Source organism: Apostichopus japonicus, chromosome 17 (assembly GCF_037975245.1).
Source record: "Apostichopus japonicus isolate 1M-3 chromosome 17, ASM3797524v1, whole genome shotgun sequence".
Taxonomy (NCBI): Eukaryota; Metazoa; Echinodermata; class Holothuroidea; order Aspidochirotida; family Stichopodidae; genus Apostichopus; species Apostichopus japonicus.
The window spans coordinates 30,688,226-30,703,617 of NC_092577.1; the positions used below are offsets into that span (position 1 = coordinate 30,688,226).

Genomic DNA, 15,392 nt, shown 5'->3' on the forward strand with positions numbered 1-15,392 from the left:
TGTTGTCAGTTTAATATATGGTTATGATCCAGTGAATATGGAATGTTTTACAGAAATTGCTTATTAGTTTAGAGAAGCAGTTTTCTTTTCATGACCAATTTAGGGAGGGAGGGAGGGGGGGGAGGGGTGGGGATATGGTCATGATATGTTTGGGACACTACAGGTGTACTTTCCAGTTCCTCAATGATGTTTTTTTTTTTTCTGGGGAAGGGTCTTAGTTATTTTGCATGGTTTACTATATTGGGATAAAAAAAAGTTACTTAGTTTCAAACGCCTTTGGTTGAATTTCTGTTATAGACTTAAATACTACTCTGGTGCAATCTATGTGGAGGGTGATTGGGGAGGGAATTTTTATTTTACAGAGTGGGGTGGGGGAGGGGATCTTCCTGAAGTCCTTGCAGGTAAAGCATATCATACAATATGAATTAATTTACTTCTAACAGAGAAATCAAACAAATATCAAAATCTGCTTATGTCAGCATATTTATTCTTGGAGCCTTTAAATTTGCTCATTAAAATTAGACCGATTTCATACAAAAACTGATTTCTTGATTTCAAACATACAAATGTGTAACAAGGAACTTATATTATCAAGCTAACCATATGACTCTACCCTTCTGTCCCAATCAGCAAACTTGTGTCTCAAAATGTGGCTAAATCTGTTAGTATTTAAAGCACCCTCAAAAAATAAAAAAAGGTCTTCACCGATAGATTGACCTCGTATATCACAACACCAGCACTAGTAAATGAACTTTTATATTTGGCAAAGAAAAAGTTTTATAAACAAGACTTGTAAAAATGAAGTAATATCATTTCATCAACTCGTGCATGTTGCGATAAAAATAGCGTTTCCATTGGCTCACGACATGCAACATCCTATATCACAGGTTGGGCTATGGGGAAGTCTTGGTTCACCAGGATTTATCAAACATGGGTCGTTCTGCCTTGATCGTTCGAAGGTACATATCTGATCTATACCATACTTTGGGAAGATGTCATTCATTCATTCATTCATTCATGTAGGATCAATTTCTATCCCCACCGAAGAACCTGGTGGGATCATTTATTATGATACATTACCTTATGAACATTTAAATAACATGAACAATATTCATAGGATAACATTGTTAACGGCAGAGTATTAACTCATGAAATCTTTTTCCTTGTCCTTGTCCTATTAGCTATTTTCATTCTTCAGGGTTCAAAGCAATTATACTAACAGCCTGAATTTCTTGTTCCTCTTATTAGCGAACGATTGAGGATCTGTTCATACTGTCAGTAGGAGTGCTTTTGAAGCTCCAAATGAAGGAATAAGATAGAGAGTGGTCTTAAACATTGTCCCAACTGGCTGCAATCAGGGCTGTCTTTGGCACACAAACTGTTTCAACCTATTATAACAGGAACCAATAAGATACAAGCGTCAGGCAGACAGTGGGGAAACAATTAGTATTGACCAGTGCTGACCTAATTCAATGTTGGGATGAAACTGCTTCTTTGGAAAGGTTTTTTAAGATGACAACTAAATACTGCTACAGATGAAAACCACAAATGGCAAGATATCGGTTTTTGTTTTTACAAGGTCAGCAGGTTGGTCATTTGGCAAACTGCCCCCCCCCCACCTCCTGCCCCCAAACAAAAAACATGCTTCATATCAACAAATTCCACTGGACAAATATAACAACAAAATTTGCAAGTTAAACACTGATTGACTTCCACCTGAAATACAAAAGGATATTGTACTCCACAAAGATGATATTAAAATAGTTCAAACCGTCTATTCTTTTAGTAACTGTGTTTACTTACATGGTCTCACAGACACATCACCATGACTGTAAAAGGAGGGAGGGGCTTAGTTTGGTAAACACATGTATCTCATGTTTTTTGTTTTGTTTTTACAAGGAACTGATATATTTGTGTGTCATACTGTAGGGATGACCATTTGAAACAGTTACAGTATAACCGGGACCATGATCAGGTTAACATAGCAGGTTTCAAAATGCTTTCTTGTCTGGAAAGTCGCAGCAGATGTTAATTGTGTTGATACTAAACTGAAATTGAGCCTGATATCCAAATAATAGAGTTACATACAATGGAGATGTGACAGCAAAGTATTCCATCTATCATGCAAGATGGTTAGTGATGCAGCTTATGATAATGCGAATAACATTTTTCCATATCAGCAAATAAAAATTATATTACAGACAGCACAAACATGGACAAGACCTGCATGAAAAACTAGTAACAAGCAAATGACAAGTATGATGATTGCAAAAAAAAAAAACATCCAATTTGGTGGCAGAAACAATTCTTTTTTTTTGGTATACAAAACAGTACTTTTTGTCTTTTTAAGACAAAGCACAACAGTGGCCAGATGTATGGAATAAAGTTTGCCAAAGACAACATTAAATAGTTGGGCAAATGATGTCAATATTACAACACAATTACTATTTGATTACTAATATCAAACAAATGTTGGAAATATCTGAATCCTACATGGGTACATTACCTTGGTCCACTACCTGTAAGGTATTGGTCCACTACTAGTAAGGGACCTTTGACAGGTCCATTACTAGTAATGAACATGGGTCCATTACTTGTGAGGTGTAAAAATTTACTTGTAAGGAAGTTGGCCCATTAGTGTATTATGGACACAGGTCTATTACTAAGTGGTCCAATATTATTAGATACGTAGGTTAACACTTTACAAGATTACCATTGGAAGAATAAATGGATGGCTATAGGCACCCTGTCCATTAAAGGGGCACAGTGTATATTTAACCACAACATGCACGGATAGAAATGAAAATTGAAAAGGTCTGTCATGCCAATTAGGTTACCTCTGATCTCCCAGACTCTTACAGTGAGTATGCAGCCCGTAATCTAACATAGTTAGTTTTCATGTACGTAACGTCGAATTGTACTAAAACCACCAGTCCAAAAGTGATGTACTCATGTTTGATTAAGTCTTGTACTTGTACTCACACCAAGGGGAAGTCCAACTGTACTCTTGTGGTTTAACTTGTACTACAAAGTCTGTCCCCATTGGGCTATAACCCATCTCTTTTCCATATATATCTTATATACTTCATACAATGTCATCTAAGCTATCATATATTGTGTCAGATTTACAATCAAAGGAAACTCTCTTGTATTTATCTGCTCCTGGTTGCCATTGCATTGTTCAGACTATGGACCAAAGTAGACTTAAAAAAAAATATATAAAAAATGGATTCATTTTTGACATAGGTAATCAGATTTCATAAAATTGTGGGGGTAAAAAGTGATGCTGCCACCACACACCTATTCTGTTTAGCTTGATGATTGACGCAGCCGAGTAGAGCATTCGCGATGAAAACGAAGAAATCAAAGACCAGACGAAGAGATTAAAAAATTACACATCTTAAAACATGAAGAAGTATTTACATATGAATTTTGTACGTACAGATTAGAACTCTTAGGGACTACAGTATTTTTAAATGCCTTGTTTGAAGAATGTACACTATATACAACGAAGAAGACCGAATATACTACTGCTAGCTAATTATACGCCAATTTATTTACCTGCTATTGTTTCTTTTGCCCCCCCCCCCAACGTGGCTAGTCTTAACCATGATGTCTATGGAAGTATGTGAACACTAAAACTTAATGTGCTGCTCTCACCCCCCCACCCCCTTCCTATCCGGTATCTTCAATACTATAATATTCTCATTTTTAATGAATATTTCCTGCATTTACATTGTCATGTTTGTGTTTTTTTAACATGATACAATATTTTTACAGTGAGTGTTATCAAGTACAGCACAGATGGATTGTACCTTAGGGAAGTGTCTTTGGGTAGTGTCCAGTTAACATCCAACCCCTACAACATGCGGGGTTGGCCAACCTCAGAAGCCCAAAACGGACCTTGACAACAAGTATTAACCATAGAAGCGCTTCTATACGTACAATATATCCTTGGTTTACTCTTGGAAACTAATTGTACAACCAAAGTGCAGCAGTTTTTTTTTAGCTTTTTGAATGTTAGTTAACATCGTAAAATACTGAAAATACTACGGCTCCAGGTGATAAAAGACTTCTATGAAACTTTGCATCGGCGTAGCATTTTGGCTAATATTTGTTATAGCATCTCCCTATGTGATGAGACATTATTCCTGGTCATGTCGACAGACATCAGTGACAAGGGAAAGCTGTCATCTACCCAGGATAACCTATAACTGACAGTCAGTCACCATACCCTACCCCCTTGAGGTCTCCTGTCTCCTTGGGAACTATCACCAATCTTTCCTGGGGTTTGAGGAGATGTCCGTCAACGGTCTGCTCACCGGCTGACCCCTAATGGTCATCCGACACACTCCTCTGACCGCTTGCAGTCCCCCCATCTTCATCATCCCAGGCAGGCAGGGTCCAAAGCATCTATGGCGTCCATATTTATATACTGTTGTAATATGTACAACTCCTCGTCCATGCTGCTGCTTTGCTGCTGCTCAAGGGGCCGCCGCTACTACAACATGCCTTTAACATTCAGACAGACCCGATTCATTCGTTAGTGGGTGTCTGTCCCATTTATAACTCCCGACTACAACATATCTGCCATCAACACACCTCGACTGATGACGATATCTGCGAAGGAACCTTCCTGGCCCACCTCAACGGCCTGCTGTTTCTTCAACACTAACAGAGAATAGAACTTAGAGGCGACTTGCTTTCGGTTAAGCTTTCTCGTGACCTCGGTGAAAGAGACGGTCTCGCCTTGCTGTAAGAGTTTGTTAATACCCATCAACATGGAGTGCGCCCTCTTGTTGAGTACTCTCTCGTGATGTTTCTCCTCGTCCTCACCCTCTTCCGCTTCCACCTGGAGGAAATGAGTAAAGAATGACAAGTGTTCATTACAGGTCAGAGAGGGATGGGAGGGGGGGAAGTGCGACACCTTGAGGAAATGAGTAAAGAATGACAAGTGTTCATTACAGGTCAGAGAGGGATGGGAGGGGGAAAGTGCGACAACCAAGGCATGTATCGTTTGATAGGATGACAGAGATCTGAAGGGAGGGGTAGAGAAGTGTTGCTATAGGTTTCAAGAGGGGAAACATTAAGTGCTAAAGGTCATTGGGAGAGAAGGCGTTACCCAAATATCTCTTTGGCACAATACAAAATTGCAGTTGTTGTGTGAAAGACAGTGAAGTGAAGAGTTTCATGAATATGAGTATATTTACACTGGGTTTTTTTTCTTCCCTTCAATGTATCTCACGAGAGGGTTAAAAATGGATTGTTTCCTTAGTGAAGTAAACTAAGATTTCCCGACGACGGTGTCGATCACACAGCAACATTATTTTGACACCAGACTTGAGGGGGGATGATAACTTACATCTTCTTCAACTTCATTGGCAAAGACATTGCTGGCCTCTTCTGGCACCGGTTCCTCGTGATCGTCTCCTTTGATTGACGGTATATCGTCATCGCCGTCGTCGTAGCCACCATCGAAGGGGTCGTCACCCCCATAGTCACCGTCACTGGACGAGGCCGATCCCCGCCTCCCGGACATGAAGGAGAAATCTTGCTGTTGCTGGGGAGGGGGTTGATCTATGCTGGATGTCCCTGGCTGGGAGTCTGCTGGTGTCTGCTGAGGGCGTTCCTCTTCCACTGGAAGTAGTGGCGCTGCGGATAATCTCGAGGATAAGCTGATGTCTCCTAAATCAAGAGTCAAAAGGACATCATATTATAGCAGATTAGCAGAAAACAGGGACATATTGCTCAATTCTTATTGTCTTGAAATATTTTATATTCCATAACAAAAGCATTCTAGTAAGGCACAGCATCGAAAATATAGCTGCAATACTGAATCGATATGAAACAATGTAGATTATCTCCAAAGATCAGTGATGCCTATTTCTGTGAAGCCCAGGAGCAAAAAAACGATTTTGTCCCATGCAGCTTGGCTGCAGCCCGATTTTTGACATGTAGTGTCACTCCCCTGATCATACTGAAGTCAAGAAACAACTCCTGGTTCATAGAACCACTCGTCCCATGAGGAAAAAAAGGAATAATAGTACGAAACATTGCTAGCAGGTTCTTTGACTATGATCTGGTAACAAGGAACTATTTAATTGGGGCTGGGATAATGAACATACCTAAAGATTCACTGAGGATATCCCTCTGCACCTCTGGTTCCTCCAGGGGTACTGGAGGAGGAAGCCTTCTCTGCCTCTTCACGTCTCTGGGTATATCTGTTTGAAGGTTCCTTGCAAACACCTGAGTAGAACAAAGAGAGGAATTTACAAGTTTAGTTATAGTCAATTGAGAACAAGATTCTTTAGGTCTATCAACCTCTGAAGTAAAAATAATCATAACAATAATAAAAATAATAATGTGGAGCATTTAATTAGCTTTGACAACTTATTTCACAAAGTACTTCTTCTTTCGCTTGTCGCTTCCAATTGCAATTTTTATCTACCAGAATGCAAAAGTGCACTGAACTTTTGATGATGTACTGAGCTGAGTCTCTTAAGGATTTGAAAATTAAATGTATGGACTTAAGGGAGAGGTATACCAACCCTTCCTGTTTAAATTGCCCTCTAAATGCTTCTTAGTTAACTCCACCTCCATAATGAATGCCAGATCCACCAATCATTGTTGATGAGTTGAGCCTGCTACCATGTCGCTACAGCACCTACCACTCGTAAGGTAGGACCAAATACAAACACAACCATTGGGAAAAATAACTGCCCCTCACACCAACCTCCCACCCCAACCTCCTCCTTCATTAAACCAACTAATTCCACATACACTGATCTTCATTCACAAATTAATACCCTCACTCTATAAATCTGAGAACAGAACTATATATATTTACCACCAATATCCTCTTGGAGTTGTGTAATCTACCGGGTAACCCAAACAACTTCTCTGCTCCGCCCGTCTCTTTCCACAACATCAACTTCTTGGTAGGGGGAGCCAAGTCCAGGGATGTGACGATATCAGAGGTGTCCTTGAGTTGTGACTTGATGAGATCTCCGGCCAGTTCCTTGACCTCGTCCACCACCAGCTTACGTTTCCTCTTCTGTCTGCTCTCTTTAACGCCTGTAAAAGTAAAATGAGGTCCAATCGAGTGTTCCATTACAGGGTAAAAAGATAAAAAATATTTATATGCATTTTGTGCAGCAATGTGACCATCTGTGACAGAATTTTGCTGTGCAATAGCTGTCGTGTTACCATTCCCCAATCTATTACCAGTATTCGTTTGCTTAAAGGTATTTCCATTTCGTCAAAAGCAGAATTATAATTTCATGGCTTCCTCCTTGAATCGTCTGTAGCTTTCTTACCTGTAACATCTACGATTGGTTGCAGAGCAAACTCCATATCTTCATTTTGCACAAGTGTTGTTTGGTCGGCAGCAGCTGGAGGCTGCATTAGGGTCGCGTCAGAAATCGGTGGGGCTCCTTCTGGGGCAGTTGCTGGGGCTGCTGCTGCTATAGAAACCAAATTGAAAAAAAAATAATAATAACAATATTATAACCTCATTTAAATGTACTAAGTTGTCTCTTCTGTGTTAGAACACAAGATGCAAACGAACGATATAAAGATATTTTATTCCAGGTACAACTACACAAACTATATTAGGTGTGCTAGTTTATTAAATGATCTCAAAAAAACAACCATGGGAATTCTTCAAATTTCACCATCAAAAAGGGAACTGCTTGACAAAGAATAGTTGTGTTGTAAGAGTAACAAGGTTGTCAGGGAATAACAACATTTCTTAAGCATGCTCAGTCTTGTTGCATCATGTAAACAAACCTTTGATCTGGCCATCCTGAGGAGTTGGAGTGGCTGGGACAACGGGGGCCTTCGGTGGTTCCGGCTCCTTCTCTTCGTCGTCTGTATCTTCAGCTGCCCCCGGTGGTGGTTCTACGTTCTGGACGACCACTGGCTCTCCGGCTTGGATTTCAGGCTGCTCTTCAAACAGATTACCTCCCTCATTCATAAACTCGTCACCTGCAGTGTTAGTAAAGGTTACACCGGTTGCAACGAAAATAATTCAATCGACTTGTTCATGTAACCTTTACGTAGATTGAAAACTTCGACATAGAAACATCGTTCGTTACCACAGGAGTAAAGAAGGTACCTATGCAAAGGATACGGTCATGTAGTAATCCTATCCTGTAAGATGACATTGTAGGGGGAAGGGGGCAGTGGATGTATCTCTTAAAAGTTCAACAAATTACTACAAACATGGCTACTTGCAAGCACTGACTTCCTCTCTGCAACTTTAAACAGCAAGCTTTGGTGAGGCCACACAACTGCATGTAGTCTACTGTAATTACCTATACTCATGCAGTTGTACTTATACTCAAATTCAGGTCATCTAGAAATTTAGTACCGACATCTGTGCCATATTAAAGTACTTGTCACACTCGCGCTTTTGAGCCCTCTACTCCTAATCAATACCGTGGGAATAATACCTATTTTCTTCATGACCACGCTATTGTGCCCGCCCTACAGGAAGTATGATAAACGTTGCACTGAACTGATGTCTACTTTGTTCTGCTTACTCACCGAGTATACCATCACCCATTCCCATCTCAGCTCCAAAGCCGTCATTTCTAAACTGCTCCTCTAACCCCATGTCCATCGGTTTATCCATAGACGCGTCGATTGGCGCTTCTTTAGTCTTACTCCCGTCGGCAAGCAATGTGGATTCGTCGCTCTGCTTGTAAGTAGAGTCGTTCGCTGCGGACGCCTCGCGGAGCATCTCCCTGTCGTCAAAGCCGAGATCACCTACGGGGATGAATCAAAATTTTGTAGAATATTCAACGATTGTTCAAAAGAACAACTTTTCTTCAAACCACCCAAAATTTCTGCACGACAGACTGCCAAAGAAAAAAAATTGATAATCCGTCAGATCTTTTAGGATACTTACCAAAGTCTTCCTGGCCAAGATTAATATTGACAAGATCCTCTTTCATGGTGATATCCTCCACTCGGCTCTGGTTTAGACTGAACTGCTTCTGTACCTCAACATCACTGAAACAGAAACACCAATTTATGTTAATATTATTAGTTTTTGTGAGGTGAGGATATTGTTTGTACAACTGCACTGTATGATCTGACTGAAGATAAGATACTTTGTGTGACTCTAAATTCAAAATGTCACATTTATTAATAATACAGATCAATAAACATAAAATTGGAATCTTGAGATACACGTAATGTTTTGTGCTAGACGTAAATATTTTAACATAAAACTGTCAGTAGCACATTGCAAATAAAGGCAACTGTGCATAATCACAAACTGAGACAGCGTGGGGCCCCCCATATGATGAAAATTTAAAAGGTTACTGTTAATTGACTATCTATGCATGCAACAGAGAGATACAGAACCAGAGTTACTGTTTAAGGACAGCTTGAAGAAGACTTCACCATCTCATAAATATGTAAGACTACTTGGCCAATCAATGATTGGTATCAGGAGGTAGCCCCAAACCCAACTTCTCAACTGCCTGACAAAATTATAGCACAATACACTTCAGAGGGCTGAAGAAGAACATGCCTGTCAACCAGCAGGGAATAATTGTGTGCACCAGTTTTGAGTTGCCACACAACTTGACATATATGTGTAGCAATGTGTCTGTTTTTAATAGCGTTTTATTATCTTTAAGCTAAGTAGCATTTTATAGCATCGTAGCATTTTGCCATGCTCATAACCTGAATACAAAATGTGTCTACGAGCTTGGCACCACTAAAATGTCACCTTAACAGACAAACACATATGGAGGCTAGGCTGCATAGGATCCCACCCTCTGGAGAATACCGTATGAGTAATTCAATGGAAACGATATAACTCACTTGAAATCAGGTATCGAAGTATCAAAATCGTGGAAAACTTCCGGTAGAGTGATGGTGGCAAAAGCTGCTTCACGATTCTCCTCGGGCAAATCGACCACTCCGGGCCTGAAGGCCATCTTAATCTTAACAAAGGCTTCATTGCAGTCTGCCAACAGGTACTTGGCTTTACGGCTATGAATACGGACAACACCCAACAGCAGGTGACCAGACGTTCTTAACGCTAGCTTCACCTATGAATTACAATGAAAGGGAGGAAATTTATAGTTTCATTAAAGATTGATTCTTGAAGCAGCTCAGTGAATTAACTTTTATAGAATACTGTCTCCACATTTGGTCACTCTGGGTGAAATGTAACCCAAGATAAAGTGACCTTTGCCTACTTATTCACACAACCCAATTTGACAGATTTACCATATAGACATATTTACCAAAGAATGTCATTACTGTCCGTCCACTTGTGAAACCCAACCCCACAGTCCACAGAGGCTATCGATCTTAAAGAATCGAGAATAAAATATGATTACCTTTGGGTGCATAATACTGTCCACACATGATGATACATTGGTCTCATAAACATGAGCTTTGGTCAACTTCTTGTCCCAATGAGCGGCAAGCCATATCCTCGCCAACGGTCCTTTCTTGCTGAGCACAAAATGTGCATAAAACATGTTGTCACCTAAGAGAAGCGAGAGAAGAATCGATGAAGAATGCACATCTAGGAGGAAAGCAGGGTACAGACTATAGTCAAGAGGTACAGACTATAGTCTCTTTCACCCTACAAAAAATTTGTGCTGAAGTATGTACTGTACCTTACCAGTCAGACAAGCTGCCAAAGTGAGTGATAACATTTTGATCATGGTTTACTTTCAATCAAGGGTTACATTTAATATTCTAAATTTATCCTCTAGGTCCACTTGGTCAACCATGAAATACACAAACATGCTCCTTGACCTCTTCTGTATCATCCATAATGCCTGGGGAATGTCTTGGGAGCATTTTTTTCCTCTTAGAAACTTAGATCAGTCCAAACTGTGCCCATCACAAAGCTCCTTGATATCATCGGCTACAATAGCCTTCAAATAGACATACCTCTCAGACATGTCACATAACCAGACGAGAGACCAACAGTAGGTGCAACAATGAACTAATCAGCTAGCCATGGACTTCCAGCAAAACTGTTAATAATAACTACAACCAAGTAACTATGGTCTACTACCACATTCTTAACATCAGTCAGCATCTAAGCATTCTAAGGGAGCAATTTTTTTTTTTTTGTAATCAACTAAGATCTGCATTTGGTTACTGTGAACCAATCAGAAAAAAAAGTTCTATCTTGATCAAAGCTAGGAAGCACATTCTCATGCATGAAATACTGTTCTCAGGCTGGAATATAATTTCCACCTAGCCTACTTGACAATAACACACAATAACATCAAGAAAGATAATACATGACCAAGTGAAATGACAAGGATAAACAGGCCTAAACAGTTTCTTACAATCCTCGTTTGAATAAAAAAGGAGTACAATAGTGATGAAATGAGTCTTTCATCACAAATTTAATGAGTGCTTGGTAGATATCTTGTTTGGCCCCTACAAGTAATGTATGATCACAGGGTATAATTATCACATATTGCATAGCAAAATGCTACTAGAAAATGAGCAAATTGCTATAAGCCTAGCTAATAAAAGTGCAAGATGACTATGCCTACTGTAGATCTCTAGGGTATCACACTTTTGTACACAGGAACCATATATAACTTTGTAAGAGGCAACGTTCAGTTTTCAAAACTGCTAGGTCTACACAAAATGATGACTATAAATAATTCCCTGTATTTATCTTTTAGTTTCTAATTCAACCACATGCAACCAATAAACCAACCTCCACTTGGGTCTAGGCCGTAAGTTCTAACATTAGGACATATATTTAAATATTTAACTTAACATGTTGTTATTACTATATTAGGCCAAAGCCAGGTATGTTACTAGTGTTGGCTGGAGTTTCATCATGCAATTTTTTTTCCCATTATTTTTGCTTCAACATGAAACGCAGTCCAGTCTTGGTTTGTTGAAATGAGGCAATGGCAAGTCTTCGTAGCCTCAGCTTAAACCAATTGGTAGTAGGCCTAGCCTAGTAAGTAATACTACAGGTTCCAAGTATTACCACTTCCAGGCTAGGCTACCATGGTAGGCTCAATGTATCAGGCCTAACTAGAGTATTGTAATAAAGGCACCGGTTTGGAAGCACAAAATTCGTGGGCATTTCTTAGGTTCCCAAACCACACTTACCTCTGAATTACTGGATAATTGATTGTAGAAATATAAAATTAGGAGTTCGAATGCATTTAATGAGATATAACCACATAACAGGAAAACTTTTAAAATTATTTTGGCGGTAATCAAAAGGCAGGTCTAGCATAGGAAACAAGATGCAACGGCGCCATCATTTCAACTAGGTACACGTACGCTGCTGATGCACCGACAAAATCTCTTATATTTGACAAATTACATACCTTCAGTACTTCAGAACTGCTGCTGCTGAGAACTTGGAATGACAAAACTGAGGACAGGAATCCAAAATGCCCCAAAAGTCGATGACACAAGGACTATTTTGCGGATTTCAGTGCCAGAAAACGACAATCTAAAATATTATACTGTACCAACGCTATAATGGCGGAAAGATATTGTGAGGCCGATAATCTAAAGGTCGCTTCATGTCAGGACATGTACTAACAAATTCGGTGAACTCTCGTACACAGTCGTATATACAGTGTTAAGCGCAACAAAGTAGTTCTATCCATCTATAATTTACCATCTCCCATCCTTCAAACAGGAAAATGACAATGTTAGATGGAAACAATTAGTAAATAATTTTAAAGAGAGATTGTATAATTATAGCTTTTGATGGCTTAACTTATAATTAGTAAAAGTGTGACAAATGTGTGACGTCATTGTACTGCAGTTACGGAGTCTCGGTACTCAGCTAGCTGTATGCACAGTGTACATAATATGTGTAGTAATTCAGCACGATAGTGTTTATATTCCAGGAATGGACTGACACATACTAGTATGGGCCAACACGCATATATCACAGCACTGTTACCGGGCATGTAAACAGACGAAAGCAAAAGTCTGTTGGTAAGGTTAGATTGAGAGTCGATGGGCGTAGCACGAAGGCGGAACCAATCTAACGCATCAACGAAGGCAATGAATTGTACAATAGGTATCCTGGGAAATTGGGCTGAGGGAACAATGGGGCAGGGGAAATCGCTCAAAACAATAGGAAGAAATAGTGGTACGGAAACAAATGGTAGGCTAATGGTAAGGGGAGAAATTGAAGGGGACCATGGGAAGGGGAGCTTCTTCTTTTTCAATGTTTGAACCGTAAAAATGTATCAAGAGGATATCACGATCGCAAGTTGCCATTAGATGAGCCAACATTTTAAACTCTGTGGATACTGGCTAACGCGTTTTATTTTATTTTGGCATCACTTCCTCAAGGAAGCATTCAAATACAGGCTACAGCAATATTTGTAATAATATTCTGCAATTCTGAAAACACAAGACTTTAAAAAAAGGGTCGTACGAATTTTTAAATGACTAATATGGTGGTTCTACATACGGATGATCTGAATTTCTATTTCCCAAAACCGAATGAGGCCTACAGATCAAGCCACACCCGTTACCACCAAACTTTGAAAATTGAGTAGTATAAGACGCGACTTCATGATGGGGGGGGGGGGGGGGGCTGTAACGTCTTGCCCGAAAATTATAATCAAACTTTTTCGCGAGCGTTCAACATTTTAATGTGCATATCATATAGGCATGCATCGGTTATTACATCGCATGCCAATAACAACAATCATTTTCCGTGTTATTACCCTTCCATATTGGTTATAAATATTGGGAAAGTCGTTAAAATAATAATAGTATTAATTATATAAGTTAAACCATTGAAAAACATTTTGCAAATTATTTTTCTTTCAGTATGTGCCCGAAAAATTCTCAGCATATTGCCCGAATTTTCACCAAAAATATTTGGTTGTGGCTGCAGCCCCCCCCCTCCCCACATCCCCGCCTCCTATGTCTATGGGAGAGGAGCGGTAGGATAGGAGAATCATCCCGCAACTTACTACCTGGCTTCAAGAGATCTTGCTACCGCAAACAAAATATCCACTACAATACAACTAGTTTAGTGAAAGGTGTCTGCATGGTGCCAATAGCAACACCGAACTACATTGTTAATTACCTACGCTTCGATTAGTCTGATATTCATGTTGCTTATTGTTGGCCGGGGTCATTGGTGATTCACAGCTGAACCATCCATTTTTCCTTCTTATTTATTTCATTCATGCTAATTATAATCACTGCAAACATATCGAGTTTGTGTTTTATTACAGCATTTTGAGTTTGGTCGGCGAATTTTCCGAACTGCGGCAACCAAGTGTTAATCAAACGTAATTGATGAAACTATAGGACACTCATCTGGATTTTTCACTGATCATCATGCGGTATTTAATAAGTACTTCAAGAACATGTTTCCATTTTCAGCAGTTTGTAGCCCGTATATTATAGTCTCAAAAGTGGCATAGTGAATAAAGCTTAAAACAATTTACATAGGTTTTATTTTCAAATTTTAAACTTTTACTTCCATTATTTGAAATATGCCTTGCCGGTCAGCCAAGCTTAATGACTTCTATGTAGGAGATGTTTGGTATATATTAAACACGCACAAAATAAAGTTATCATCAACATCAATTTGAAAAGATGATTTATAGCAAAACAGAAACAGAAGAAATAAAAAGTTACATATACCAATGGACGGTGAACAGCAGTACTTGGCAGGTGAAATGAAAAGTACAAAATGTAACATAATTAAAGGTATTACGCTACTAGATAAGTGTGAGGGGTACTGAAGGAATTAGCACCAAATAAACCATAACTAAAGAGAAAGCTAATTAATGAACAAAGAATTGGAATAATGGATTACAAATGTATCTGGAACTGCGGGTAGTTGTTTAGGGGTCCCAAGTCTTTGTTGAGGCCGGCGGAGTAAGACTTATACGAAAGATCCAATCGATTTCATTTTGTTTTACGCTCAGTTACCGATTTAAAGTTCGAGGCAATTGTATACAACATGTCTATATGAAGATTGAAATGTTCGGAAACGGGGAATCCTGCAAAATTAATCATCATCATCATCATCATCATCATCATCATCATCATCATCATCATCATCATCATCATCATCATCATCATCATCATCATCATCATCATCATCATCATCATCATCATCATCATCATCATCATCATCATCATCATCATCATCATCATCATCATTATTATCATTATTATTATTATTATCATTATTATTATTATTATTATTATTATTGGTTTGAAATTTCTTTTAACATTCCAATTGATCATTACAGTCGCACCGACGATAATATTACCTTCTACAAGTATTCATATGAAGCTAATGTCAAATTTGTGAGTGACCTCTTCGACGAAAACGGGAGACCTTTAACCTTTCACAATTTTCGTATTAAATGTAATCT

The 15,392-nt window shown here is 39.1% G+C and overlaps 1 protein-coding gene across 3 annotated transcripts; it reads right to left on the minus strand.

The window, feature by feature from the left end:
- Positions 1 to 465: 465 nt before the first annotated feature.
- On the minus strand, positions 466 to 12,527 carry LOC139954902 (double-strand-break repair protein rad21 homolog). Of its 3 annotated transcripts, none has more exons than XM_071954887.1 (11): positions 12,348 to 12,527; positions 10,362 to 10,513; positions 9,838 to 10,067; positions 8,912 to 9,015; positions 8,548 to 8,769; positions 7,789 to 7,986; positions 7,317 to 7,460; positions 6,848 to 7,074; positions 6,126 to 6,246; positions 5,363 to 5,685; positions 466 to 4,852 (listed from the first exon to the last, which is right to left on the minus strand). In XM_071954887.1, exons 2-11 carry the CDS (start codon positions 10,503 to 10,505, stop codon positions 4,577 to 4,579), a joined length of 1,989 nt encoding a protein of 662 aa, XP_071810988.1. In that variant the 5' UTR covers positions 10,506 to 10,513; positions 12,348 to 12,527; the 3' UTR covers positions 466 to 4,576. The 3 variants fall into 3 exon arrangements, with proteins under 3 accessions (XP_071810988.1, XP_071810986.1, XP_071810987.1); XM_071954885.1 differs by having other exon boundaries at positions 7,317 to 7,463; positions 12,348 to 12,525; XM_071954886.1 differs by lacking the exon at positions 12,348 to 12,527 and adding an exon at positions 12,124 to 12,260 and having other exon boundaries at positions 7,317 to 7,463.
- Positions 12,528 to 15,392: the final 2,865 nt, after the last annotated feature.

Excerpts from the sequence above, each read along its gene's own strand:
- LOC139954902 (XM_071954885.1), bottom strand. The coding sequence starts at position 10,505 with ATGTTTTATGCACATTTTGTGCTCAGCAAGAAAGGACCGTTGGCGAGG. Across the intron at positions 10,068-10,361 it reads ACAGTATTATGCACCCAAAG|GTGAAGCTAGCGTTAAGAAC; the intron begins GTAATCATATTT and ends TGTAATTCATAG. Across the intron at positions 7,987-8,547 it reads AATGGGTGATGGTATACTCG|GTGACGAGTTTATGAATGAG; the intron begins GTGAGTAAGCAG and ends CTAACACTGCAG.